The sequence below is a fragment of the Pleurodeles waltl genome, chromosome 11 (assembly GCF_031143425.1).
Source record: "Pleurodeles waltl isolate 20211129_DDA chromosome 11, aPleWal1.hap1.20221129, whole genome shotgun sequence".
In the NCBI taxonomy this organism is placed as follows: domain Eukaryota; kingdom Metazoa; phylum Chordata; class Amphibia; order Caudata; family Salamandridae; genus Pleurodeles; species Pleurodeles waltl.
Genome location: NC_090450.1, coordinates 9,157,681 through 9,183,279, shown reverse-complemented (window position 1 = coordinate 9,183,279; position 25,599 = coordinate 9,157,681). Strand labels below are relative to the sequence as shown.

Sequence of the window (25,599 nt, the reverse complement as noted above, 5' to 3'; positions counted from 1 at the left end):
AAAAAAAAACAGTGGTCGATTCCTGAAGAAAGAAGACCTGGGGAGAGAGGGGACCAAGTCCAAGAGTCACAGTGGAGTCCAGGGGGAGTAGGAGCTACTACCGACCCAGCTGTGGATCCAGGAGTTGGTTGATGGTGATGAAGAACAGGTCAGCAATACAGCCCTTGAGCCGGAGAAGAGTTCCTGATGGATGCAGATGAAGTCCCATGATGGTAGGAAGATTGCAGATGGGTGTTGTGTAGGAATTCCACCACCAAGCCTTGGCAAAGGCAAACTCGCAGTTAGTGGAAAAGAAGTGCTGCCGGGGACCCGCAAGGCCCAGGAGAGGAAGTCACAGGGGACCCTCAGCATTCAGAGAGTCCATAGGATCAGAGGCAGCACCCACTGGAGTCCCACAGGATGGAAACACTGCAGAAAAACCACGCAGGAATCTGTGCTTTGCAGTATAGAGTGCTGGGGACTGGAGCTACACGCCTTCTGAAGATCCCTAGGACGAGATGTAAATGAGCCTTGGCAGCTACAAGAGACACGGAGCATGGGGGTACTGTCCTGCGCGGGAAGGCAAAGGCTTACCTCCACCACAGTTAGACAGGTGGCAGAGAGGATCAAGAGGACTACTCCGGACCACCACCCGTGATGCAGGATCCATGCAGCTCAAGATGAGAAGAAATCTATGCAGCTGGTCGTCACATGCTGTAGGTGCCTGCGGTTGCAGGGAAGTGACTGCTTCACTCTAAAGGATATTCCGTCTTCTTGTGCAGGCTGAAGAGTTGCAATCTTCGGAGGATGCATGGCTGGTGAAATGTTTGCAAAGCTGGTTGGAGACATGGAAACAAAGTTGCAGAAGAGTCTTGTCCATTGTAGCAGCGTTTGTCGGTTCCCGGGGAGTCCAATCGCGGTTCGAGTAGCCAGAAGTCAAAGCAAAGGTTGCAGGGGAGTCCTGCTGGAATCTTGCAAGCTGAATCTGATGACCTACCCCAGAGGAAAGCCCTAAATAGCCCTGAAAGGGGACCTGGTCGCCTAACCGGGTAAGCACATATCAGGACGGGGCTCTGATGTCACCTTCCTGGCTTGGCCACTCAGATGCTATCAGAGTTCCCTGCCAACCTTGGAAACAAGATGGCAGAACCCAGGGGCCCTCTGGAGGAGCTCTGGGCACTACCCCCTGGTGTTGATGGACAGGGGAGTGGTCACTCCCCTTTCCATTGTCTAGCTTTGTGCCGGAGCAGAGACTAGGGGTCACTGAGCCGTAGTGGACTGGTTTATTCATGGAGGGCACCAAATGTGCCCTTCAAAGCAAACCAGTGGCTTGAGGAGGCTACTCCTCCCAAGCCAGTCACACCTATTTCCAAAGGGAGAGGGTGTCACCTCCCTCTCCCAAAGGAAATCCTTTGTTCTGCTTTCCTGGGCTTGATCAGATCAAGCAGCAGTAGGGGAGAAACCTGTCTGAGGGGTGGCAGCAGCTGGGCTGCCCTGAAAACCCTGTAAGACTGGTGATAGCAATGCTGTAGGGTCCTCTAAGGAGCCCCCAGAGTGCATGAAATCCTACTTCCAATACTTGCAACATTATTGGGGAATGATTCTGACATGTTTGATACCAAATGCCCAGGTTCAGAGTTATGTAGCTGGACATAGGTAGTAACCTATGTCCAGTACACGTGTAAAATGGCATCCTGCACTCATAAAGTCCAGGAAAATGGGTCTGGAGTTTGATGGGCACGTCTGATAGTGCAGGGGTGCTCTCACACACAGGTACCTTCACCCTGCCCTCCTGGCTGATAGGGCCTACCATAGGGGAGACTTACACTGACCTGATGTAGTGACCTGTAGTGAAAATGGGTGCGTGCACCTTTTCATGCAGGCTGCAATGGAAGGCCTTCAGAACCCTTTGGATGGGCTGCCCTATGGGTGGCAGAATAACTGCTGCAGCCCATAGGGATCCCCTGGAACCCCAATGCGCTGGGTACCTAGATACCATATACTAGGGACTTATGGGGGTACCAGTATGCCAATTGTGGGAAATGAAAGGCACAATTTAGAGGACAGAGCAAATACCGGGGTCCTGGTTAGCATGATCCGGGTAGACACAGTCAAATATACTGACAAACAGGTAAAAAGTGGGGGTAACTAAGCTAGAAAGAGGCTACTTTCCTACACCAATGAAGATTCAGTGGGGGTCCTTCGGCTTCCAGTAATGATTACGTTGGGGTCCCCAAATGTCAAAAGGTTAAGTACCACTGCGGTAGGGTGTGTTGGGTAAAATATGAAATCCGTAGGAACCAATTTTAAAACTGGATCAGCAGGGCATATTAATCCGAGATGAGTTAGCTACGCCCACTGCAAGAGCAGATCCCCTTGAGTATGAAAAATAGGACGCACAATTGCTATATTTATAAGGCAAGGAACAGATTTTCAAAATGTTCCGAGGATTAAGAATGTATTTAAAATGAAACTAATCAGAAAAGAGAAAACATTCTGGAATAAAGCATCAGACTCATTTTGACATTTATTCATGGAAGAATTGGAAAGCAAACATTTCATGCAAGCATGACTGCATAAGACTTTAGTTAAACAGACTTAGAGGTTTGTTGTACAGCAGCCCGGCTGCCAGGATTTCAGATTCCCAAAACACACAACACCACGGCGTGAGCGAAAACTGAGGCAGCTTTTGGAGAAAACAAACAGACTTTAAGTAATTACTAGCAACATGCATTATTGGCAAAGGACCGGTGGAATTATGGGTATAGCTCCTGCTTTGTGGAGCAACAGGGAACTTAGGATGGCGGGTTGATGAGTGTGACCTTAAGATCTGAAGATGCGAATCTAGAAAACAGAGCTGTCAGTTGGTTCTCTTGAACACTTGCTGATAAGTGCAGTTCCCCTGCCTCAGGCATGAGATGGCTTCTTTAGACTCAGGAACTTGGAGGGAAGGTCAGAAACACCAAGGAGCTATAATGATTTATACCAGGACCGACTTAGCATATACAGGGCCAGAGGCCTGATGTACAACGCAATTTTACAGTGGCAAACGTCGAGTTTGACGCTTTGCTACCTAAAAATGTGTTTTTTAGGTTTACAAAACAGAAATTGAGATTTGATTAACCCAAATTGCAATTCAGCAACTTGTTAAGACAAAATACAGAATCGGTATTTGGAAGGGGTGTGTTAACGGTGTCCCTTCCAAATAACGATTCCGTAACTTATATGTTAATGTTTAGGGCGTATTAATGGTGTCCCGTCTAAATAAAGATTCCTTAACATGTGTGTTATTGTTTTAGGACCAAAATATGGCCACAAAACATTAATATTTACCACCTCATCCAAATTGGTGGTAACCAGTTGCAAACGGGAAGGATTCCCTGAGGGACCCATTCCGTCTTGTGAATGTTGACAAAAACATTTTTTGGGAGGAGACAGAGGTCCCATGGTTCCCTGCCTGCTCTCAAAAAATGTTTGTAAAATTATTAATTTTCTTTTTTAAATGCACCCGTTTTCTGTTTAGAAAACCGGGCTGAATTAGGAAAAACAATATTGTTTCATTTAAAAGCAATCACATCCATGGTGGTCTGCTACCTCAGCACAGCACTGTGACTGTGATATTATGATCACCACCCTGGTTCACTAAACACCAGTGCTTTCGGTGGAAGTCTGTGTTCAAATTACACCCATTTTACCAAATTCATTTTAGTGGATTCCTAATTTGAAATTGCAAATCTTTATTTGATACAATTTACGATTTCTAAAAGAATCTTTCTACATCAGGACCTTATGTCTCACTGAGTGACGAGACATAATTCCAGCAGGTCTGAGAAGGAACTGAAACCCAGAGATCTACATTGATAATATTCTAAGCCCCCACTTGATCAGGGCTATCTGCAGCTGTGGCATTCGATTTATAAAAGCTTGCATGAAGCCTACAAAATGCTGCACGACTACTTATGTTTAAGAGATGAGGCTCAACATGGGCGACACAACCTGCTCTGCGTCCTACAGCAAAGCCCGGATGGAAAGCACCGAAATGTGTACGTTATGGTTGGCTCACAATCCAGAGCCATGCAAACCATAACTCGCACATTAAATGCAATGCAGTTACACAAGTTTTAAATCATTTTATGGTTGAGATTACATATCCCGTTACCAGTTTGACAGGGATAAGCTTTATGTTATGTGGATTTGTGGAGCGTGGGTAATCACCTGTGAGGATGGCCTGAGAGGGGAGGAGGACATCATGCCGGTTTCTTCTGGAAGAGCCATGTTCTTCGGTTCCTTCAGCAGTCCACGAGAGAGGGGGAGGTTCTGAGGTGTTGCAGGAGGTTGTTCCAGGTCTTGGCTGCGAGGTATGAGAAGGAGCGTCCTCTGCTCTCATTGTCTTGATGCGAAGGAGGTGTGCTGTCTTGGGATGCACATTGAAGGTCTTTGGTGGGTTGGTAGATGTTGAGGAGGTGGTTGAGGTACGCCGGGCGGTGTTGTGGAGAGCTATGCATTTAGAATCATTTATTGGTTCAAGTATTTGTTATTGTTCAATTACATTTTGCTTTTAGGTGCTGTTGTGTATAAATAATGTGAGTTTGTTCTCAAGCACTGCATCTTGTGCGCAAGTAATGCTTTGCAAGGCTCTTGTGCAAGTTAAAGCTTGGGTCCTAACCAAAACTTCAGTGGTTTTTCAGTTGTGACTTGCACCCATAACTGCACTTTAACTGTGTTTTTAAGTGAACTTTTGAAGTGCTTTTTAAACATATGTTAATGTGGTGTAAACAAAGCTAACCATAATTTACGTTTTACCTTTGTTTATGCAGCAAATACTTGGTATCCTTCAGTCCTAGAGTGCATGTAGCAGTTCCTGTATGCAACCAACAGCCCCCGTCTGGCAGTACACAGTGTTTCAGTGGCCAGGTCCTGCATCAAACCCTTCAATGGCGGTCACCCCCACTGTGAACAGCTTTCGACTGTGCAAAGCAGGGGTGGATTCCAACACTTGGCTTTCGGCCGTGCCCAGCTCACAACCCACCAAAGGAGGCCAATTCCTTGTGCAGATGGACTTCAGCCATGATCAGGCCCTGCATTCAACTTGCAGCATGCAGCCAAGCCCTCTTGCGCAAGGCATTCCTATGTATGCATTATGATATATGTATTTAACTTTGCATATACCTATGTTGAGCTATATAACTATGCTCTATTTCATTAATTGCCTGCTGGTGTAAAAGGGTTTAGTGAAATAGTGGACGGTGGCTCGGAGAGGGTGCGAAAAGTGGACACTCTGGGGGTCATTCTGACCCTGGCGGTCCATGACCGCCATGGCAGAGGGCGGCGGAAGCACCGCCAACAGGCTGGCGGTGCTTCCTGGGCGATTCTGACCGCGGCGGTAAAGCCGCGGTCAGAAAAGGGGAGCCGGCGGTTTCCCGCCGGTTTCCCGCTGGCCCAGGGTATCGCCATGGCGGCGCTGCTTGCAGCACCGCCATGGGGATTCCGACCGCCTTCCCGCCAGCCTGTTTCTGGTGGTGTCCACCGCCAGAACCAGGATGGCGGGAACGGGTGCCGTAGGGCCCCTGGGGGCCCCTGCACCGCCCATGCCACTGGCATGGGCAGTGCTTGGGCCCCCTAACAGGGCCCCACAAAGATTTTCACTGTCTGCTTTGCAGACAGTGAAAATCGCGACGGGTGCCACTGCACCCGTCGCACCCCTGCAACTCCGCCGGCTCCATTCCGAGCCGGCTTCATTGTTGAAGGGGCTTTCCCGCTGGGCTGGCCGGCGGTCTTCTGGCGGTCGCTCGCCGGCCCCGCGGGAAAGCCAGAATGACCGCCGCGGTCTTTCGGCGGGAACCGCTTGCCGGGCGGCGACCGCCGACCGCCGCGGTCAGAATGACCGCCTCTGTCCTCTAGCACGATACTTGTCGCTTTCTCTGTCCAACTTTGAGTGACCTGGTCTTTCATTTCCTTACAGACCAGTCACTATAGAACTGGAGAGATTTCCTTAGCTGGGTCAGCGGATGTTAGGGGGGCATTAGGACAAGGACCTCCACATGATGATCCATGGAACAGAATTAAAAAATGAGAACTTACTCACCATAAATAGGGTCCGAGTCATTGAGCGCAACAACAGTGAGAGTGCGCCTCGCTGCAAAGGTGCTGTGTCGTTTCAGCCAGCACTGGAGGCAGATGAGGACCAGGCAGAAGACGACGAGAAGCAAGAGGAGCATCAAGCAGAACCTGAAACACAAGAGAGGACCAAAAGCAAGACCTTGAGGAACCAAAGCCTGAGAGGTGGAGAGAAGCCCAAAACTGGAACATGAGACTCACATCTGTGGCCAAAGTGGACCTGACAAGCAAGAAAAGGACAATGAGCAACAGGTGAAGCATGCTGAATCTGAGAGTGAGACAGAAGCATTCACAACAGCAAGCACAACCCGGCACACACACTTAAAGCAATTACAAAAAACAAACGCATGAAGTCGAACGATTGAACAGCGATAGCAGAAATATGCATGACAACAATGTAGAAGCAATCACAAACAACAAATACAGCAAGTAGAGCCTGAAAAACAAGGTGGAAGCAATAATACATGACCAATATAGCAACAAGAATCTGAAAAACAGGCTGGAATGAATGAGAGCCAGTAATGCAGGTAGAACAATAAACATAAGTGAGAGTCTCACACAACATGTACACTAATCAGAATCTCTGACAGAAGTAAGTACATCAAACAGTAAGCTTAGAACATGAGAGAGAATTACAAATAACAGGTACAGTAAGCTGAATCTTAGAGCCAGATGTACAAAGTTTTTTTGCATTCGCAAAAGGTCCTATTCACAGAATCGGTTGGTTGGCAACCGGTAACTGGGGTTTTAATATGTATGAAACCAAGCTGTGATTCAGTAACAGGTTACTGAATCGCAATTCGGTTTTGAGATTAAGTACGAAATGTATTTGTTTAGGGCGTCCCTTCTCAGTACTGATTCAGAATAGGATAAGTTAATGTTTTACTACCGAAATCTGCTCACACAACATTAATGCTTTGCCATCTACAAAAATGTAGTGTTAAGCCATTTGCACACTTGAAGAGGTCCCCATGGCACCACTTCTCCTTTGAGAAGTTTTCAAAAAACATTATTTTAATAGTAGGCAATAGTCCCAGGGCATCAGCCTACTCTTAAAATTTTAGTTACGGCTTTTTTTTTTTTTTTTTTTTAAATGCAACCTATTTTCTTTTAAATGAAACTGGCTGCACAAAAACAAAAAGCATTTAAATTTGATTTAAAAGCAATCACAGACATGGTAGTCTTCTGACCTCAGCAGGCCACCGTCCATGTGATGGCTGTTTTTTATGGTGGGTAACAGTTTGCCACCTACTTCATTAGTTGTAATGAGGCAGGTTGAATTGCGACCGACTATGAATCAGGTTTTTGCGAACTGACCTATTAGTACCTCGGTTGGTTCACAAAAACAGAATGAATTCGGTAAGTCAGTGCTGGATTTGCGACCACTTTTACCCACACCATTCTTAGTATGTCTGGCCCTAAGACTCAAGTAGGGGTGGCAGAACTTGCAGAATTTGATTCAGCGGATTTCTGCGGAGTTACACAAAAAGATCCACTGGATTCTGCAGAGCCCGGCCCAAGGGTGGAAATAAGCGCTTAGTGCTGCTCACGCTGTGATTTAGCACCAGGAGCACGCTGAAAAATCAGTGCAAATGGCACCATGTGGCGTGCCAGAGAGCGTAGCTACTCAAGTTGATTTTGCTGCCACTTGAGCAATTTACAAAAGACAGAAGCAGGTTTCTGAGTTTTTTTTAAGTGAGAAAAAGCTTTCAAGTTACAATTTTCAATATATGGCTATTCCCAAACCTGTGTAATAGACTTTCTTAAGTTTAAAAAGTTGATCAAACAAAATGTGCAAGTTGCTTAACTTACATCACATTTATATTTGTAAATGAAATCAAAATTATAATTGATATTATAAAGAATTCTTCAGAATGAGGCACAACAAGGATGTTACCAACATTCTTATTTTGATCCAATGGACACACCTAATGCCATTGTGCAATTTTGGGGATGCATATTTTGTGATCCCAGATTTTTATGTAACACACTTACGCTGTTTAAGTGTATAAACATCACAAAAGCTTTTAAATGCATTCTTCATGCTGATGCTTTAGGCTAAGAGTGGAAAAGTCTGTAAAAGTGTGACTTTGTGTGGGAAGGAGTTCCAATCACTCCAAATTTCACAAGTGGCACGAACTAAAGATAGCTGTCATGGTAAAATATTTTTGTGGTAGAGAAACTGTATTCTTGATTTTTAGTACAAAATGTTCAACATTAATTACAAAACGGTCATAAGTCAAATCACTTATATCCATTTACCTTAACGTTAGTCGCCTTTTATGGACTGCAATAACCTATGATTAAATTTTAAGACATTCTAAAGTTGTTTCTCATTGACTTATCTGGGTCGTTTTTTGCAAATATATAAAGACATTTTAACTGGTTGTTGGGTTTAGGTTGAAAAAAAAAATATGTATTTAAAAATGACTACAAAAATGTTAATACTAGATTACCTGCATTTTTAAATTAAATTAAGATACATTATAATGGAATAACTGAATATGGTTGGTAAGTTATTTAGAAAAATTAACAATTTATATTTTTTAACAATTTATATTCTAAAAGTTAATTACTGTTTAATTTATTAAATACTTTTAACTAAATTCTCAACTAATTTGTTATTTAAATTAATAACCTCTAATTGGTTGTATAATGTATTTTTAATATTTTGATACTATATTTTTGTAGTTAGGACTATAATGTTTCATTAGGGGTTTAAGAACGTTGAGATTTTGGTAATTTGATGTTTTACAAGAATATTTTATTATCACAACATTTTTGTGGTCAGTATTGTGACATTCAACCTGCCAAGTAGTGAAGAGGGCATTACATCAGAGTTACTCTAGGTGGAGCCAGTTGAATCATGGGCCGTATAAGCCCGTCCTGTCCCGACTGAAAATTAAGCATAAAGCATGACTTTGGTGGACTGGAGGGTCGCCAGTTTAAGCGGTCCTTATGCTCTGCTAAACTCTAAATCAGGCCCCACGTACTTTAACTTCTAGACACTAGTACAATACACCTTATGGAAATCTTAACTCGCGCCTTAGCTCTTTATGATTCCTCCTCCTGTCATTCTTCATTGTGCCGCTGTGCCTTCTACTCCCCTGGCTTAGACTCTCTAATCTTATCTCCCTTTCTGAGGTTAGGTATCTCTGGTGGACACTTGGGCCTGATTTAGATATTGCGGAAGGGTTATTCTGTCACAACGGTAACAGATATCCCAACTACCAAAATATATATCCCTTATGTCCTATGGGATTTAGATTTTGGTGGACGGGATAGCCATCACCTTTGTGACGGAGTAACCCCTCCACCAATATCAGGTCCATGATTTCTGGCCTCTCTGACGTGGATAGAGCAAAAGAACTGACAAAGTTGTCAAAGAGAAGGTATGCTAGTGAGGGGCTCGGGGCTAGCACTGATCACCCCTAGCCCTGCACATGTGCATTCCTATCTATCTGCTGTGGTGATCCGCTAGCCCATCCTCCTGCATGGCTACATAAAGACTAGCCCTCCTGAGCTACCCACTCTGGCACCTGAGCATTTAATGTTGATCCAGTTGTGCATCAGCCATCTTTTAACTGGCTTCATATTGTAAAATACTGGAAAAAAGGGGGTGGGATTAAGGGCCTGATTACGACCTTGGCCGATGGGATACTCGGCCACAAACCTGACGGAGATTCTGCCTGACATTTTACAAGTTCCATAGGATATAATGGAACTTGTAATGCAGTGGACGGGATATCCGTCACGTTTGTGACAGGGTTCCGATCGGCCAAGGTCGTAATTAGGCCCTATACGTCTGGTGAAGTTGGAACTACAGGTTCATTCTGCCGGCTAACCAGTGTGTGGCTTGTCCTGAGCCCTGCACCGGCCAGTGGTTGTACTGTAGCATCTTCAAGGGGTTGCAGCATTTACTAAAACATCAGAGAGATGCTGGATGGCTCTGAAGATACCCCACATCTGTTAGGTTATGATATATTCTCTTGATAGGCTTTGTAATACTCTCCCTCTCACGTGGAAACAGACAAAAACCCGTCTGGCCTTTCTCTGGCTTCAAATGATCTTTTTTGATTTTAAAACCTCTCTCTTTTATCTTTAGCTTTGTTCTTTCTCATTTGCCTGGTTATTTGCCCCAGCGTCAAAATCAAGAAGACTTTCCAGCAGGCGGGCACTTTACAAAGTAGTAAATACATATATAAACAAGCAAACAAACAAACAAATAAAAAACAAAGAAGTAAACATAAAAATCAAAATAAATAAATGAGTGGATAAATAAATAAATAAATAAAGAAGCAATCTTACTCAGGTCACTGATATTGTTATCACCTAAACTCCTATAACACTCTTCTTTTGGTAACAATGAATGACACACAACTCTGCTCCTGACAATCAAAGACTTCATAAAGAGATATTCAGAGCAAGGCTGATGCTGTGTCCTGCTACCTCCTGCTGGCAGAGTGTGGTATCAAACGATGAGACTTGCGTGTCCTTTCAAGCTTCCATACACACCAAGAAATCCTTTCCTGGGAGGCTCCCTCACAAAGCAGCAACTTTCAAGACCAAAGACCTTTTTAGCCTAACCCCTACCTGGAGTTGGTACACTCCAAGAACAGGGTCAGACCATCGTCCCGCCACAATGTTTCTCCACCTGCTCTGGGAAGTAATCCAGTCTCATTATCAAAAAAGGTAACTAGGTTCAATGATAAGGGAAAATATATATATATGAAAAATAAGATCCAATGTTACAGTTTCTCTTTTTAATCATCTAAAAGAATTGGAGTAGACACCTCACCAACTTTTTGTGGCATGCTTCATCATAGGCACCTATCCACACCCTGGTAGGATGATACCACCAGGTCGGACTCAACCAGGAACTGGGAGTTCTTAGAGAAAGTATCTTACTGTACAAGGCAGGGATCCGGAAATCATCAGTTAAATATACCTCCTGGTTAAACCAAATGGATAACCCTATTCATTAATGCCCCCAGTGGAATGTAATAAAAACATCAAATTAAGGTTTCTCAGGACTTCAGTATCCTTAAACGTGTGCTACGTGGCATAGCCTCAGTGCCCATCCTTGAGCCCTACTCTTTTCAACGTGTATGTCGCCCCTTAGTGGATATTACCTGCTCTGCTGGTGTTTCCATGGTGTCATATGCAGACAACACACAGATTGTTGTCTCTTTGGCGCCATCTCCAAGACCTGTCTCCCTTGCACTACAGATCTATGATATTAAAGCATACGGGACAGTTGTCTATGGAGCAGAAATATGGGGCCATGCTAGAACACAAAGAATGACAGAGGATAGCATGCATTGAGCACAGCTTTAAAAGCGCTAATTACTCTCCATCAGAGTGCCCCCTGCTTCCTGTTTATATGGATCTGGACCAAAGATCTATCGCCCTGAAGGTAAAGATCTGTGCTGTATTATATATTGGCACAGACTTTGGTCCACAAATGAATTGATCTCATACACAGCGGGTCTGAGAAGGATATGAAATTCACTGTGTAATACGAATATCCCAGGGCTTAGGTATTTGAAGGATATGCTACATATATGGAGTTGGAAGAATTGAGGGTATGTCCTGAAGAAACAAAGATGGCTTCTAAGGATAAGATCAAAGAATGGTACTGGAGATACGCACTCCAGGAAGAGTTACGTCAATGGAGGTCTGTGGGTTGGACAGATCGGCTTTAGACAGCAAAAATATAGTGTCTTTTGAACCCTTTATGTTCTATATACCTCCCCCACAGTCCCTCTTCCCGGTTTCAAAACAATTCTATGGAATGCTGATTCTAATAGGTCCTGAAGTAGGTGGGCTTTCTTTTCTGGCATGACTGACCAGTGTCCATCATGTAAAACAGAGTTAGAGACCCATGCACATCTTTTATTCTATTGCAGGGCATGCATAGGCCCTCGGCAAAAATGGATTGTACCAATTTGTCGGTTGATAGGGACTACCCAACATCAAGAAGCCCTTACAGTCTTGAGAACCAACACAGGTATAGCTGTGGTATCTATTGTGCCAACATTTCTTTTGTCAAGATGATCGACCAGAAGGAAGCTTATATAGTCAGGACATTGGACCATTGATGTACTTCTGTTATTTCCGAAGTGTTTTTACAATTGTAAATGACTTTACTAGATTGTTAAACAATTTTCATGAAATGTACTATGTATATTAGTGTGGGTTTAAAGGGATTATCCTTGAATAAATTCTGTACCAGGTATCTATTCTTAAGCTTGCCTTACCTTTTATCTAGATATAGAAGAGGCCTAGCTTTTATGTGCGGAGTCTCTGCCATGAGTGTGTCGTCTCCACAAATAATAAAATACCAATCAGTAAAATTAAACGAGTAGTTTGTGAATACCAAAAAAAAAGTAAACTCGCACAAAAGTCTAAGTTTAACTTTGTGATCAAGCCCAAGTCTACTGTGTAAAGTGACAATTATTAACCAGCTCCACTTCGGAATGTGAAAAACTTCTATTTGTTCACATTAAAAATTGACCCAGCAGCTTGTAAACGAAAAGGAACAAAGACCGTGTTATAAAATGACCTCCCAACTTGAATTTTTCCTCCAACAATGCATACACAGGGAGTGAAGACATCAGCACCAAATATATTACTCCTCAGCACAACTTTCCTATTTTTAGAAATTGTTGAAGATGGAGGTCAGGGTCTTACCTGTGAGACTGGAGTCACTCGGGTAAATTCATTATGTCATGTTAGGCCCTTAGGTTACAGCAACAGCAGGTGGGTCCTGTCAGGGGTCCATCCTCCCTCCAACTGACCCTATCATCCGTCATGCACTCCACACCACACAGCAACATTCTGTTACATCAGTCACTCTCAGCAGCCCACTGACTGCTTTGTAGACATAGAGGGGTACATAAGTTAATACAAAAACTCATCCAGAGTTGTCCCCTAAGAAGCCTTATCTTTAAAGCAGCACTGCTCTAAGAGGACAATTCCATGGACTGTACTTTATGTGTTTGAAGTGTGCTGTATACTCACCACACATACCACACACTGAAGTGTTCTTCATTGTACCCCACACACCTGGAGAGACAAGGGACACAGCATTTAGAACAGGGATCAGGAGAAAAGCACACAACAGTCCAGTAAGAGTGAGTGCCAAAAGTTTCATACTCACGTTTCGCTATCACTACACCGTGGATCTGAGGAAGCCACCTGCGGGGTTGGAGATACACATAGAGCAGAGGGTTATTGGAATAGGCATCACATATGTATCTACCACTGGATGGAGAAATGAGTTAAACAGGGTCCATTTAAAAAGTAGATTAAACTGGAGGTTAAATGTACGGTTGCATGTTCGAGGGGGGTTTCAGTGTTCTCATCAGCTCAGGGACTGATCTCCTTGCTTTAACAAGAGGACCTTGGCTGCTGTCTCTGGCAGCAGGTGTCAAGTCAAAACTCAACTATAATATTTTGTTACAGTTGAGCAGCTATGTCATTTTCTTATTACAGGTGACTAGGGCATCACAAGTCGCCTGTAAAAAGGATATTAGGGATGGGCTTCTACAGAGGGAATAGCTGCCTTCCATGCATTATAAGGAAATTAGAAACAGACATACTGGAATAGCAGGTCCTCATGTATTGTAACAGTGCTTATAATTAACATTATACATGGGTGTCCATGAGGTAATTATGGCACACTGCATGTGACATCAGCCATATAGAGGAGTGAGATGCGGCTATTGGAATTGGAAAAGGTTTGTGTACGAGGGGCAGTTGTTAGAAGGTGGCCAGATAGGTGGCACATCTTTGATTGACAACTTATCAGCCTCTACCAGAGGCAATATGACTTGGGTGTGGAAAACGAGTTGTGGGCGTAGAGCGGCGATCCATTCTGAGCCCCGGGGAAGATACTCCTTATGAGAAAAGAGGGTGGGGGTCATGGACAGCTTTTGCCCTAAAATGTGGATCTTGTAGAGGGAGGCAGTAAATAAGTGAGGTTGATATGAGGAGGTGGAGCAGGGAACGGGTTTGGAGGTTCAAGAAATGGGCTTGGACAACGTAGTTGTAATATTCCAGCTTGAGTTTGTGTACTAGGGCCTCAGCAGGGCCATAGCCAGAAGTATATTGTTCAGAGGCGTGCCCCTCAGCTATGACCATACGTTAAAGCTAGGCACTATAGGTGCATTTTGTTTACAAATACTTGCGGGGAAAAAAGAACAGTATGCATAGGTGTAAAAAAGATAATGTTTTTTGGTGCTTTTTTAATATTGGTGTGATTGGTGATGCTACTGAGTATTGACCCCACCCCCTCACCCCCCCACCCCAGAATATTGTGATATTGTGGTACAAACCACCCCAGAATATTGTGATATTGTGGTACAATATCGAGGACAGAACATTGAAAGGTAAGTGCACAGGGGGAAGTATAGATTTACTATTCCTAACTATATATATATATATATATATATATATATATATATATATATATATATATATATATATATATATATATATATATATATACACACTGGAGGCACGTATATGTTGAGTATGGTATAGAAATTCTATACTTACCTACTTATTGCAATTTTGGATTGGATATTCTATTCTCAATATTCAGTGCCAACGATATTCTGTTTTTGATATTCAGATGCACACTGTGTGATTCCTTGTGGAGGAATGTAGGGATTTTTTTACGGTACATATTAAAGTACACTCAATCAATTTTTCACAATCCAACTTTAAATCATGTCAAATTGGATTTTAGGTAGAGGGTTGCAAATTTGTAATGTCAGCAGACTTGCAACTTTCTGTACCTTATAAACATGGAAAGCGCTGTGAAAAGCAAAGCATATGAAGGATCTGTATTTTATTTTTCAAACAAATAAACTGGCCTCAGCCCGAGCTTTCCATCCCACAACTCTCGCCTGAGGTGGTGAATACCCACCCTCCACACTCGACGTTTTTTGCTGGAGTATGTCCTACCTGGGACATTCTGCACCTGGAAATCTTCACACCTGGACGGCCATCACGGATAAACCTGACCTAGAGTAAAGTTTGGAAACTTCATCTGCTTCATGAGGAGTTTCCTAATTCTGCTCTACTTCATAAGTGGTGTTTCAGTTTAACTCACCACTAGTTTAAAATAAATTTACGAAGAGCTTTGAGCATATCCGCCAAGGACATTTTGGAGAAATAATCAGGGTCAGATTGGGATCACAATTAGGCCCGGGCACTCCCACAAAAAGAGGCCCATATTCCTCAATCATCATCATCATTGTTATTATTATTATTATTTTTAAGTTTTATATAACGTGTACTCGGCCTGAAGGCATTAGAGGAATTTACATGAACACTAGTTAAATTACACAAAATAAAACACATTTTTTATTTTATGTGGGGAGATTAAGTGATTTGGCCATAATCACAGAATGTCGAGTTGACTCAGGAACTCAAACCTAGGGGCATATTTTTCTCTGCTTGCGCGGGATTTGCGTCATTTTTTTTTTAACGCAAATTTGGCGCAAACCTAACACCATATTTATACTTTGACGTTAGACCCTGCTAATGTCAAAATAGACCAGTGTGCGTCATTTTCTGGATGCGTGAAACAGCCTTGCGTTAATGACATGCAAGGTAGGCGTTCCTGTCTAAAAAATGACATAAACACCCGTGTGCCATATTTATCCAATTGGACAAAAATGGTGCCTTCCCCTGCACCCAGGGACACCCCCTGCCACCCTAGCCCACCCCTAGAGGACATCCATGGATGGGGGGACCCATCCATGGTGAGTGCAGGTAAGTATCTTTTTTTTTTTTTTTTTTAGAGTGGCATAAGGGGGCCTAACTTGGGCCCCCCTACATGCCACTGTGCCCAATTGCCATGCTCACGGGACAGAAGTCCCCTGGGCATGGCCATTGGACAGGGGGCATGACTCCTGTCTTTGCTAAGACAGGAGTCATTTCCATGGGGGTTGTGCATCAAAAAATGGCACAGGTCAGGTTGGAGCTAATATTTTTTACTCTAACCTGACTTGCACCATTCTTTGACGCACCACCCCCGTTCTTCCCTACGCCTCCGCTGCCCGGTTTGAGTCATTTATTTTGACGCAAGCCAGGCTCCAGCGCCGGCTAATGTCATTCCATAAATAAGGCGCCCGGCTGGCGTGTTGGAATGGCGTTAGCCGGCGGTAAACTTTTTGACGCAAATCTGCCCTGGCGCTGATTTGCGTCAAAAAGTATTAATATGGGCCCTAGTTCCCCAGTTCCAGCGTGGGTAGCTCTGACCATAACGTTTCATCCTATGCCTTTTTTTCGTCGGTGAAAGGTGGCATAACAGCGAGGTCTATGCAAACACACCCTCACCCTCCACAAAGGCCTAAGAAAAATTAGTACCGAGGTGACAACACCTGCCCTCTAGTGATGCCATTTCTCTTACTCACCCCCTCCCCAGACTGTCGTAGCCTCAGGGCAATGACCTGGCAGGGGAGGAGGCAAGAAAAGCACAGGACAGATGCTCCAGGGGGCTTAGTTGAGGGTGCACAAAATGGCCTAAAAGTGACAGTCCGGCCGGGGATGTCACTGATTCTGGCTGGGCCAGCCACACAAGGCAGGGAGCTGGCGGTGAAAATGCCCTAAGGATCAGAGCCCCAGCCTCAGTTTGACATCATGGCAGGGGCGTGCACATGATGCTGAGCCACGTTACGGCAGCGTGGTGGTGGCTGGGGACGACACTAAAAGACTCTGTGGGCATTATACAGAGGCCTGGTAAAACCAGACACAGGTGACCCTGAAGCACCGGCCATCAGCCAGAGCCCGACTGCCCGCCTTCCCAATCTGGCCCTGAAAAGAATGGCGAACAGTGTGTTTTAAACATTTTAGGGCTGCAGCAATTGTGAGAACTAAAACGAATTTAAATATCATTGTGCAGGAGAAGATGGGAAGTTCCCATAATGAATTTCACTATATACTTGTGACACAAGATGCATAGTCCAATTACATTTCTGTAAAAAGCACCAGTCAAAACTGCATGGACCTGAAGCAGTCTTCAACAATGGCAGACACTCGTCAGTTACAGGCAGGTTGTGCACAATGTGCAGTACAGAAGGAGACTTTCATCAGACATTGAGCAGCAGGTGGGCATGTTATAGGATAGGAGATTGTGTGAGCCTGGAATGGGTCCACTTCAGGCCTGTGGCCTGGCTGAGGACAGTCTCTCAAATGGACAGGCTGCAGTACTGACTCTAAGGCTCTGATGGTGGTTTCACAATTTGCATCTGGGATCCTGCTCTGTGATGACGTCTCTCTGATGCTCCTTGCATGGTACCTCCCATTTGGATCTAGGGTAATCCAGAGAGGTGATGCTTACGGGATCCAATTTCTTTTATCCAGAGGGCCCTGCAAACTTTGGCTAAATCACAGATTTTACTCGTATTTCTGTGACGGAAAATTCCGAACCTGCGAGGACCTATTAAATTCATACCACTCAGCTTTCCCACACTTCTTACAGTGAAACAGTCCCCCAAATGTTCACTAAATATTACGCATTTAGTACATTAATTTCCTAGGACCTCATAACTGCATTTTGTTTGCTACAACCATAAATTAGATAAAGATCAGGCAGAATTTCAAAGTTGTCGAATTAAAAAAAGCAGATCCATTATAAAAGACTTTGATGGAGCGCAGATCTTGAAGGGCGCATCTATCACAGGGCTCAAATTGGGGCTGTTTTTAAAAGGTGTGACCGGTGCAGCCGCACCTGGCACTAATCTGCGGGGGATGGTAATTTCTGGGTTTAAAAGCACCTGCTGCACAGTTCCTTGTGTTTCCAGCAGTTTTCAGGCAACAAAAAAAAATGTTAAGATAACTTTGGTGATTACTGTTCCTGCTGGACAGAGATCAGTTTTGTCTAGTGGCAGTTTTGACAGTAGCACAAACGGTTAATGGGCCTGCTGCAAAGAATATGTGCCAAGCAGCTCACAGAGCGGCTTTTTATGTGGAGATCTCAGTGGGCTGATGCTTTTGTCAACGATATCCTTTTGTTACTTGCAGTTCATAACATACCATCCTCATATAGCACACAGTGGTGCTCGGTGTCCTCAAAAGGGGAGGGGTGGGAGGGTGCGGCACGCATTTAATAAATACAAAATAATAAAATACTTACCTGACCCGCGCGGCCCCTCCTCTTGCTCCCGCTGCTGCTGCAGGCACAGGCTCCCAGCCTGCCCTGCGGCCAATCCCGACGCTGCTCAGAGCAGCGTCAGGATTGGCTGGGAGCGCCCAGCCAGGGCACTGCCAGGCAGACTGGGAGCCTGTGCAGGCTCTCTCCAGCCCGGCAACACAGATCCAGGCTGGAGAGAGCACACAGCGCATGCGTGTTTGGCCGGCCTGAGACAGCGGCCAAACACACGTGCGCACTGAGGGGAGTGCACAGTGCACTTCCCTTATCCAGGTCACGACCACAAGGCCACGCCCCTTTCACAGCGAAAGGACAATAAACGTAGTTTATTATCCTTTCGTTCTGAAAGGTTTGCAGCTTCTGCTGCTGATTGGGGGGTGGGGGGATTATCCTCTGCCCCAACGGAGGAGCCTCTGCTGATAGCTCAGCGAGCTATGAACTGTCATCAGAGCGCTGCGTGAAGACTGCACTGTATCAATTAGAACATTGTGTGCTTTTCCCTAATCTTTCATCGTCCAAATATTGCTAAAAAGGTTGTTTGGGTTAAAATACATTCCTGTTAGTAAAGTCAAGCCAACCACTGTGGTGATGCAATGCATGTGAGGGTGGGGCTAAGGGGATGAGGACTCTGGTGACAGGGGCGTGGCTTGGTCAGTAGGGTTGAGGGGGTGTGAGCTTCAGGTTTTCCAACAAATCCGTTGGTAAATCATGTAAAATTACATTGTATGTTGGGGGGGCGCATGAGAGGGGCCTGGGGGGCAGTGGAAGGAGACAGGATTGCAGATTGACTGAGGTAATAAGCGAGGGAAAACACATGTTGTAAACTCACCAACATTTTTTAAGACTTTCAATACAGAGAAAGGGAGAGAGTGTGTACTTTTTTGTCTCTTAAAATTTGTGGTGAAGTCTGGCAGACTTAAAACCGTACCCGACTGGAGGCACCTGCACCCAAATATTTACCATAAAATACTTTTATTAGAGGGTGTAACACCCGAAGCACCCCCTGAAGCTAGGCTCCTGTCTGGTGGAGGGTGGGACTGATGGAATGAGTAGAGACGGAGTTCATGGAGGTGGGGGGGAGAGGATTGTTGCACCGGGCGCCACCAGCGCTGACACCGACCCTAATTCAACTTAATATTACGCTTTTCTCAGAAAGAGAGGCCTCGCCCCTCTCTGGAGGAAGCAATCCGTTATAAAAGACAGAAGCAGGCCTCCCAACGAGTGATGCCGACCCAGCCCCACCAGAGCCAGCGGCCCCGCCCCAGATACCTGCCCCTCCTCCCCGGGGGGTACATACTCAGTGACATGTAAAACGGAGTCGGTGAGGTGGGACTGAGCCAGGATGACGTCTCTCCTCCAGAGACCCATCGCTGAGTGGTGTCAGGCCGGATTTATGTTCTGGGGAAGCGACAGCTCGGGGACATGGCTCCCTCCAAAGGATACCCCGCCCCGGGGACCAAACAGCTTGAACTCACAACAAATTACATTTCAGAGAGTTAATTAAATCACAGAGCATCTCCGGCGGGGCCCGGGGGGCGCCGAGGCAGCGGACACATTCTCCAGCCGAGCCCGGTTGACTCTGTCACAGTTCACGTGTCGTGTGTTCGAGCATCACCCAGGGCGTCGGCGGCGCGCCGGGATTCGGATGCAGTGTTCTTGCTGCATAATGCCACGCAGCAAGCAACGCATGCTCCCCTTGGTTGCCGTTGTTTTTTGTTTTGTGTTAATTTGTGGTTTTGGTTGAGTGCACACAAATTATTTATGGAGTCACAAGATACATATTGTATATATACATTATTTCTATGTAGCGCCAATCCGGATTGGGCCGTATCATTTGTACGTGGGTAGACCGGACTGTAGCCCTGCTTGGTGAACCCCCTGGCCGCCTCCTGCTGAAGCAGGGCAGCTACCCTGATATTACAGAGCAGGCGGGGAGTCACCGGCAGGGGGCGCTGGGGGCCCTGAGACCAGGGAGACAAGATTGGGAAAAGCGAAAACCAGGACGGGCCAGAATTACAAGTAGGATCAACGTCTGGTCTTACACCTTCATGTCCCATTTGAGGCATAACCTTGTAAATGTGTGTACATATATGTATACATACATGTGTGTTTATAAACATATATGTGAACATGGTATATATGTCTAGTGGCGGTCGCCACCCGGTAGTTATAGTTAGGCCCAAGCTTCCCTAGAAAAAGCGTTTTTTGACTTGCCTACATCTTTGGCACCGTTTGACAAACATTCACGAAATTCTCCAAAACAGTGGCCCACTGATTCTTGTTGCGCACATAAAGTTTCAGGGTGATCTGTCAAGTGGGGGGGCCGAGAAAAAGTGGGGGTCAAAAAAGTTGCATTCCTCCCTGTTCATTCCCTAGGACCTTTAGACACGACTACAGACCAAATCGCTGGATGGAATTACACCAAATTTTGCAGAAAGCAAACTTGCAGTACGCATATTACGTTTTTTGCTTATTTGGTGTAAATCCATTCAGTAGTTTTTGAGAAACTGAAGGTAAAATAAATTTGTATATGTAGGGACACAAATTATTTGCACTGATTCGTGAAAAAAGACAAGCTTGTGCAGGGAAATGCACAGCTCTGATTGGCTGCCAAATACTTCAAACCAAAAAAGTGTTGGCAGCCATCTCAGTTTGAGCCGAGTCCCATAAAACAAAGTGTAGAAAAAAGAAAATGGGCCAGGGTAGAGACACCCTGACCCGTTAGCTCTGGTGCTGGGTTCCCAGAAGAACATCACCAGAGTAAAAGAGCATTTAAAAAAAAAAAAATGCGGGTTCCTGCGCTGGTTTTTAATAAGCCCCCGGGTGGAAACACTAACTCCCCAGGGCTATGTTCGTTGAATGAGGACCGCGTGGCCCCCTTTAAGGAGTCACTTGATGGCCCCGGGGACCGCCAACCCCAGGCTGTCCCAAGATGGCTGCCAACACTTCCTTGTTTAAGTTTTGGTAGCCAATCAGATCTCGGCACGAGATCTAGAGGGTTCGCGGAGCCTTCGCACCCCTATATATACAAATTTGAATTTTTTCAATCTTTCAAAAACGACTGAACAGATTTACACCAAATAACAAAAAGGTCGCTTTCTGGACCAAGAGCTGCCTTTCTGCCAAATCTGGTGTAGTTCCGTCCACTGGTCTGGGTGCTCTTGGTATTCAAAATCCCCACCTGGCGGATCGCCCAGAAACTTTCTACACAGCAGCTGATGTGAGTGTCAAACTTTTGTGAAAAAATTCATGAAGATTCATCAAGCGGTGCCAAAGATATAAACTAGTAAAAAAACACTTATTCTATAGAAACTAGGGCCCTTATTAGGAGCCTCGCGGTTGCGGTCAGACTGCCGCCAAAGCAGTGGTCCGACTGCAACATTATGACCGTGGCGTTTCCACCACAGTTGGACCGCCAGCACTGCCACTTTTGAGCCGGCCAATGGCCTAACGCTGCTGGAGGTCCCAATCCGCCAGGTTAGCGCTACAAGCAGCGCTGCCCTGGGGATTATGGCCCCTCTCTCCGCCGTTGTTTACATGGTGATTTCACTGCCATGTAAAGGCTGGCAGAGACAAGATGCTGGGGGCCCCATGGGGTCACCGCGCTGCCGGTGCCCTTGGCATGGACAGTGGGGGGGGAGGAGGCCCTCGCCAGCCCGTCATCCAAATCACAGTCTGCTTTGCTGGTGCACCCGACGCACAGCGGCATTGCTGCTGGGTGGCTCTATTATGTGCATTTCCCACTGGGCCAGTGGGTAGAAACTATTTTTCTGCCCGCTGACCCAGCGGTAAACTCATAATAGGGCTGGCGGAAAGGTGACTGCACTGGCTGTATCCTGACTGCGCAACTTCGGCAGACGGAATTTTCCATGCACTGAAGTCGTAAGGAGGCCCTAGGTCCTAATTATAACTATCTACTTTATAAGGCTATGTTTAATAACATTACATTAGCTGTGGCAGGACCTCCACCCTGCGCCCCACTGCCCTCCTCTCATCCCCTCTCTATCTGCCCTCTGCCGGGAGCATGCAGCCAATCTGCACAGCAGGAAAGAAAAGATAAATTATTTCAAACTGTAGAGGGCCCCAGTGGAAACAGAGCGCACACTTCTATTCTGCTTTGAAGGATGACTTAATCTTTGTCCCAAAGACGGGGACATGTATTTAAAATTAAGGAAAGTGTTGGGTTGGCGGGCAGTCTTCTGAAAACTGGGACTGTACATGGAAATCCGGGACGTCTGGTCACCGTACCTGTACCTCATGTTTCCCCTTCCAAAGATGGTCCTTGGGGTGTCGACTCTGCTGATATTCTTTGTGGCACACCTTCAGTGCACCTCCAAGGAGTCCTCAGTCTTTTCTGGTTTGCAGGGGTGTGGGGGCAGATCTGATGTTGATGGGGATGCTGGGTCACATCCTAGGCGCATAGAGCGAGAAGAACCACCTTCATTTTTCTACTTCTCTACATTTTCTTGTTTGCAGCCTGGATGCCTCTTAGCTCCCAGTGTGGCATGCCTCACCTGAGATGCTAGCTTCTCTCCGGGGTCTGCAGGTGTGCTGCTTCTGACAGCTCCTAGGATGACGCTTGCTTGGGTTGGGAACCAAGGAAGTTCCGTCGGGTAGCCAAGATGCCTGAATTTTTTAGTCCCAACACGGGAAACTAATCTTTATCCATCTGCCCTGTATTTTGTTTAGCCATCAATCCTCTCTGCCATACCTCTGACTAGGTCTCTAGTGTCATCTTAACGAACTATGAGTTCCAGAGCAAGGCTTAGTTGTATGACCTTGTTAACAAGTAACTTATAATTTAGTATTGTTTGGCATAACGTGAGATTAAAATGGGTAATACAATTAAAAATACAAGTTTTCTTTTATTATTATGTGGGATTGCTCGACAGGAGTCTTAAAAGTTTGAAATATCACCTTTCTCGCAATGTTTCGTGGCATTCTTCACCATCAGCGATGTTTCGAACCAAGGTAGGTGAATACCACTCGGGCAGACTAACAGGTATGCCACATACGATTAAAATCTAAATAATAACCTCATTTTGGTGGTTACCTGGCATTCTTTTTGTGGCTAAATGCAGATCTGCCACAGATGGTCCCGGGAGGCAGGGAGATGTGTTGGAAGATGGAAGGGATCTGGCCCTAGAAGAGTGTTTTCCAACACAGAGATGACTGCCTCAGTTTTGGGATGGCCCCCCGGTTAACTACCAGTGGCTGAGAATAAATTAAGCATTCAATACATCACTTTTTTGTATATTTTAGCAGGTTTGAGGCAGGCAGCCTGAAAGCATTTGTTGGTAAGTCATTTACAAGCAGGAAATACAGTCACAAACCTGTAGGTCAAGCAACCTCAAGCTCTACAGAACAAGCTGTGCTGTTCAATTATCAGCTCTTGAGATATTGTTGGAAAAGAGCTGGTGTGCCCTTTCCTGGCACATGCCAAGCAGGGGGTGGGGGGCCTCGAAGCCGACAGCAGAGACCGGGCAGGGAGGGCTCTGTCTGACCTTTCCTGGAAGGGAGGATTTCTAGTTTCAGAGTCATTATTCTCAATGGGAGGGGGTCTCTGCACCTTACATTATAATCTAGCTGACACACTGATTGTTCCCTCCATCCTCACAACCGTGTGATTAACACATGACGTCTGACACATATTCTGGTCTGAAATGTCACCGACCAGGGTCATTACAAGGAAATAGTCCGCTTGAAACACTGGTCAGGACTTCAAGTAGCTTAAACTTGGAAGAAAAGGTCTCGAGAAAAGTAGCTGATTTTAGCTGCACTAGATACGAGCACAGCTAATGTTTTTCTCAAATAAAAACCCGAATAGAGAAGCTTCTTTGCTAATTGTATTACTAAAATAAAAGAAAAATAGAAAGTAGAGGGGAAACGTGAAAAACAACTGAGAGATGGTGTCTGTGTATTCTGCGTTTCAAAAATCCCTGCCATAAAAGCAAGCCATGACATTCCATCCAAAATTGATAGGGGGTCATCATACCTTTCGGGGAGTGGCAGTGGAGCTCATTCTACAACCCACTTTGTGAAGGTACAACCAGATGGCACAATTAGTCAGTCCTAGGAGCCTGCTTCGGATGCTGCACGTAAACAGAGCCAGATTTCTACTCGAAGACCTAAACGTGCCCACCCATTGCAAGGGGAGGAGGGATATTAACAGCCTTTTACTACGACACCCAAAACGTCTTCCATCAGTTGTATTTGGATGCAACTACTACCTACATAGCCACAGTTACAAATGTCTAACCAGAGATTAAGGGCCCGTTTTAGAGCTAGGCAGAGGGGTTACTCCATTACAAAAGTGACGGATAGCCTGTCCGCCGGATTATGATTTCCATAGGATATAATGGAATTGTAAAATGGCAAATTAGATGACCATCATGTTTGTGACTGAGAATCACCACCAGCAAGATGCTAAATCAGGCCCTAGATTCCTCTCATTACAAATTATGATCAATCAGTTACATGCACTTGAAACCAATTCCAACAAAGAGCTGAAATTATGCACAATCGCACATTGGAAAGCTTAGTTACCTGGAATAGTCCAAGGACGGTGTTAGCACTGAAGACCAAATGTTGGGCTGGTCTTGATGGACGCATGGTGGATCCCTCCTAGAGCTCCCTTCTCGCGGATCTCATTTATAGATTCTTTCCTTCAGAACTGCGACTGCCAGTCTGGACAGTCTGCTCCAGTGGCTGAATACATTAGCTCTTTCCGTGTGACCGGGCGAACTACAGAGCGGCATCGACACTGGTGCAGGAGCTGTTTAACAATTAATTGAACATTACCTCGAGGTCAACATTCAGGGCTGAGATCCAGTTCTCATGCTTGTAGCAAGACCATTTACATGCCCAGGTACTAGGGGGTGAACGTGTGTGACGGGCGGGGACCAGCAACGCAACCGTGAGGTCCAGTGTCATCAAGTCAGCCACAGTGCTCGTGAGGTGCATATTCACAGATGTCTCAAGTTTACAAATACATCCCAGTAAAAAGCACAAGAGAAGTAGAACTGCAAACTCCCCCCCTGCCTCCTCCTCTCCCCCTAAAAAAAGACTAAGTTAAGAAGAACTAATCTGTTGCCAAAAAACTGTTTTTGTGGGCACATTTTTCAGGGAAAGTTTATTCCCCAGCGAGATTGGGCAAAATCGAAAAGTGCTGACAGTCACCAAGTTGTACAGTTGTCAACTTTATTCATCTCAGCTGGAGGGGAAAACATTTTTACACAGCATGGCAGGTACCTTACTTCTACTTCTCAGCTCTGAGCGCGGTAGTAAACTGTATGTGCAACACAAACCCAAAGAAATATAGTGAAATACTTAAATAT

At 45.3% G+C, this 25,599-nt stretch overlaps 1 protein-coding gene across 1 annotated transcript in view; it reads right to left on the bottom strand.

Moving 5' to 3' along the window:
• TMEM207 (transmembrane protein 207) overlaps window positions 1-24,984 on the bottom strand; it is a 40,653-nt gene extending 15,669 nt beyond the window's left edge. The window contains exons 1-4 of the mRNA XM_069215392.1: window positions 24,809-24,984; window positions 13,259-13,296; window positions 13,120-13,164; window positions 6,065-6,207 (exon numbers count right to left, since the gene is read on the bottom strand). Coding sequence (XP_069071493.1) covers window positions 6,065-6,207; window positions 13,120-13,164; window positions 13,259-13,296; window positions 24,809-24,874 — 292 coding nt within the window. The 5' untranslated portion in view covers window positions 24,875-24,984. The remainder of the gene's footprint in view (window positions 1-6,064; window positions 6,208-13,119; window positions 13,165-13,258; window positions 13,297-24,808) is intronic.
• Window positions 24,985-25,599: the final 615 nt, after the last annotated feature.